At 68.5% G+C, this 4,000-nt stretch overlaps 1 protein-coding gene across 1 annotated transcript in view; it reads left to right on the top strand.

The window, feature by feature from the left end:
• The window catches only part of LOC113981106 (integrin alpha-10-like), a gene marked incomplete at its 3' end in the record, with an annotated part of 5,277 nt that extends 1,477 nt beyond the window's left edge, over nucleotides 1–3,800 (top strand). Inside the window, exons 4-13 of the mRNA XM_027708341.1 lie at nucleotides 49–128; nucleotides 239–353; nucleotides 437–564; nucleotides 1,419–1,567; nucleotides 1,968–2,118; nucleotides 2,469–2,634; nucleotides 2,729–2,802; nucleotides 2,905–3,049; nucleotides 3,400–3,548; nucleotides 3,636–3,800. Coding sequence (XP_027564142.1) covers nucleotides 49–128; nucleotides 239–353; nucleotides 437–564; nucleotides 1,419–1,567; nucleotides 1,968–2,118; nucleotides 2,469–2,634; nucleotides 2,729–2,802; nucleotides 2,905–3,049; nucleotides 3,400–3,548; nucleotides 3,636–3,800 — 1,322 coding nt within the window. The remainder of the gene's footprint in view (nucleotides 1–48; nucleotides 129–238; nucleotides 354–436; nucleotides 565–1,418; nucleotides 1,568–1,967; nucleotides 2,119–2,468; nucleotides 2,635–2,728; nucleotides 2,803–2,904; nucleotides 3,050–3,399; nucleotides 3,549–3,635) is intronic.
• Nucleotides 3,801–4,000: the final 200 nt, after the last annotated feature.

Genomic DNA, 4,000 nt, shown 5'->3' with positions numbered 1-4,000 from the left:
GAGGTGTCCCCACGGTGCTGACCCCGTCTCTGTCCCCGTGTCCCCGAGGGGACACAGCGCCGTGGCTCCGCGGCAGCGCCGGACACCTCGGGATGACCCTGGTGGGCTCCAAGGACGGCGGGTTCGTGGTGAGCGCGGAGCGCCCGCGGAGGGAAACGCGGGCGCGGGGCGGGGTTGGGGCGGGATGTGTCACCCGCTGCTGTGTCGCCCGTGTCACCCCTCCCCGCTTGTCTCCCAGGCGTGTGCCCCGCTTTGGTCCCAGGAATGCGGCACCTCCGTGTTCAGCTCCGGCCGCTGCGTCCGCCTGGACGAGGAGCTGCGGCTCGTGGGGACGGTCGCGCCCACGGCACAGCGTGAGTGGGGCGCTGGGACGGACTGGGACGGACTGGGACGGACTGGGAGGTGCCACCCAGGTGTCGCTGTGTCCCTCTGCCAGGCTGCTCCACCTACATGGACATCGTCCTGGTGCTGGACGGCTCCAACAGCATCTATCCCTGGGAGGAGGTGCAGGAATTCCTCGGGAACATCCTGGGGCGCTTCTTCATCGGCCCCGGGCAGACCCAGGTCAGGGGGTGGCACCGGGGCCACCGTGGTGTCCCCCGAGGCTGGGACAGTGTTCCCGGGGCTATAGTGGTGTGCCCAGGGCATTGTTATGCCCGGGGCAAGGTGATTATCCCCAGGGCTGTGCTGTTGTCCCTGGGGTGGTGCCACCCTCGGGGTGATGCCACCCCTAGAGTGATGTCATTGTCCCCAGGGTGACGCCACCCCTGTGGAGATGCCACCCCTGGGCTGATGTCACTGTCCCCAGGGTGATGCCACCCCTGGGGTGGTGCTGGCTGGTGGTGGGTTTGGGGGGGGGGGGGGGGGGGGGGCCCTTTTGCGGGGGGCCTGGGGGGTTGGGGGGGGGGGCCCCTGGGGGGGGGGGGGGGGGTCCCTGGCTCGGATCTCCCCTTCCCCCTGTTTCAGGTGGGGGTGCTGCAGTTCGGGGAGCGGGTGGTGCAGGAGGGGTCCCTGTGGATTTGGGGGTCCCCCTGGCTCTGACACCCCTGTTTCAGGTGGGGGTGCTGCAGTACAGGGAGCAGGTGGTGCAGGAGTGGGTGCTGGGGCAGCATCCTGGAGATTTGAGGGATCCCTGTGGATTTGGGGGTTCTCCGGAGATTTCTGGGGGTTCCCTGTGGATTTGGGGGTCCCGCTGGCTCTGACTCCCCCTGTTTCAGGTGGGGGTGCTGCAGTATGGGGAGGAGGTGGTGCAGGAGTGGGTGCTGGGGCAGCACCCCTGGAATTTGAGGAGTCCCTGAGGATTTGGGGGTTTCCCCGGGGATTTGAGGAGTCCCTGAGAATTTGGGGGTTCCCCAGGGATTTCTGGGGGTTCCCTGTGGATTTGGGGGTCCTGCTGGCTCTGACCTCTCCTGTTTCAGGTGGGGGTTCTGCAGTACGGGGAGGAGGTGGTGCAGGAGTGGGCGCTGGGGCAGCACCCCACGGCCCAGGCCCTGCTCGAGGCCGCCCGGAACCTGACGCGGCAGGAGGGGAGGGAGACGCGCACGGCCATGGCCATCCGGGAGGCCTGGTGGGCTCCAGAGCGGGAATGGGAGCAGGAACAGGAACGGGGGCGGGATTGGGGTCGGGATTGAGGTCAGGGGTGGGATCGGGATTGAGATCAGGGGTGGGATTGTGGTCGGGGTTGGATTGGTGTCGCGATTCGGATCGTGATAGGGATTGGGGTTTGGGTCAGGACTGGGGTCAGGGTCGTGGTTGGGATTAATTTTGGGATTAGGATCAGTATTGGAATCAGTATCAGGGCTAGGATCGAGTCAGGGTTTGGATGAGGGTTGGGGTTGGGGTCAGGACTGAGACCGGGATGTGGATCAGGGCTGGGGTTGAGATCGGGGTCCGGGTTGGGACCAGGGTGGGGTCCGGGAGCAGGATTAGGACGGGGCTCGTGCTGACGGCCCCGTTCGTTCCGGCAGCGCCGAGTCCTTCAGCGCCGAGCGGGGCGGGCGCCCGGGGGCCGCGCGGCTGCTGCTGGTGGTGACGGACGGGGAGTCCCACGACGGGGAGGAGCTGCCGGCGGCGCTGGCCGAGTGCGAGCGGCGCAACATCACCCGCTACGCCATCGCCGTGAGCTCCGGCCCCGTGTCCTCCTCCACCCCGGGGGGGTTGTCCCGCTGACCCCCGTCCCCGTGTTCCCTCCGCCCCGGGAGGGAGGAGTCCCCTTGACCCCCGGCCCCGTGTCCCCTCCGTCCCGGGGGGAGTCTCCCACTGACCCCCGTCCCCCTGTCCCCTCCGTCCTGGGGGGAGTGTCCCACTGATCCCCGTCCCCCTGTCCCCTCCGTCCCGGGGGAGGTGTCCCCCTGACCCCTGTCCCCCTGTCCCCTCCGCCCCGGGAGGGAGAAGTCCCCCTGACCCCCGGCCCCGTGTCCCCCTCCGTCCCGGGGGGAGTGTCCCGCTGACCCCCGGCCCTCCCGCAGGTCCTGGGGCACTACCTGCGGCGGCAGCAGGATCCCGAGGATTTCATCCGGGAGATCAAGTTCATCGCCAGCGACCCCGACGAGAAGTACTTCTTCAACGTCACCGACGAGGCCGCCCTCAACGACATCGTGGACGCGCTGGGAGATCGGATCTTCAGCCTCGAAGGTGCCGCGCCGGGGCCGGGAGCTCGGGAAGGGATGGGAATTCCGGCTGGAAGCGCGCAGCTGGAGGAACAGCGTCCCCTTCCTGCCGCTGTCAGGCACCCGTGAGGACAACGAGAGCGCCTTCGAGCTGGAGATGTCCCAGATCGGCTTCTCCATCCACCTCCTCGAGGTGATCCCGCCGGGAAGCCCATCCCGGCCCTGCTGAGCGTCCTGGGATGGGATGGTGGCCTTAGGGGGGGATTGCGGTGACACGTCCCTCCCATCCCGGCAGGACGGGATCCTCTTTGGAATGGTGGGAGCCTACGACTGGGAGGGGGGCGTGCTGGAGGAGAGCCGGCGAGGGCGCATCATCCCACCCCGGGAAGCATTCCAGGGGGAATTCCCGCTGGAGCTGAAGAACCACGCGGCGTATCTCGGTACGGGGGGGTCCCCAGGGATGGGGGGAAACCAGGGATACTCCATATTCTTGAGATCTGAGATGAACTAGGGATATTCCTTGTCCCGGAGATCTCGGGGGGCATATGGGATTCTCCGTGTCCCCAGGGATGGGGAGTGAGCCAGGGATGATCCAGGGATGAAACGGGAATGCTCCACGTGCCGGAGACACGGGGTGAAGTGGGGACACTCCGTGTCACGGATATTCGGGATGCTGAGATGCTCGCGATCCAGATATTTGTGATCCTGATATTTCGGGTGCCCCGGGAACACCCCGGGGGTCCCGTGTGCCCAGGGCTGTCCCCCCCGCTGACCCCGCTGCCCCCCCCAGGTTACTCGGTGTCCTCGCTGCGGCTGCCGGGGGGGCAGCGCCTGTTGGTGGCTGGAGCCCCCCGATTCCAGCACAAGGGCAAAGTCCTCCTGTTCCAGCTGGACCCCGCGGGCACCGTCACGGTGACCCAGACGCTGATGGGGGAGCAGGTGAGGGGAGGCAGAGGGGCCGGGGGGGGGTGGTGGTGTTCGGGGTCCCCCCCCCCGCGGCCTCACAGCCCTTCTGCACCCCCCCAGATCGGCTCCTACTTCGGCAGCGAGGTGCTGGCCCTGGACCTGGAGGGGGACGGGGCCACCGACCTGCTGCTGGTGGCAGCGCCCACCTACCTGGGGGGCCAGAGCAGGGAGGCGGGGAAGGTCTACCTGTACCGCGTGGGGCAGGTCAGGGGGGGCACGGCAGGGGCTGGGGGGGCTGCGGAGGGGCTTCGGGGGGGCAGGGGAGGGAGGGGGGATCTGTAGTGCGTGGGGTGGGTGAGAGGGAGCACGTGAGGGGCTGGGGGGCCGGTGGGAGGGGTCCCTGTGCCATGAGGGGCAGGTGAGGGGTTGGGGAGGTACCTGTGCCATGGGGGGGCAGGGGAGGGTGGGAGGGGTCCCTGTGCCGT

This window comes from Neopelma chrysocephalum, unplaced genomic scaffold (assembly GCF_003984885.1).
Source record: "Neopelma chrysocephalum unplaced genomic scaffold, ASM398488v2 Primary Assembly neopelma1_96098, whole genome shotgun sequence".
Lineage (NCBI taxonomy): Eukaryota > Metazoa > Chordata > Aves > Passeriformes > Pipridae > Neopelma > Neopelma chrysocephalum.
This window is presented reverse-complemented; position numbering and strand designations above follow the sequence as displayed.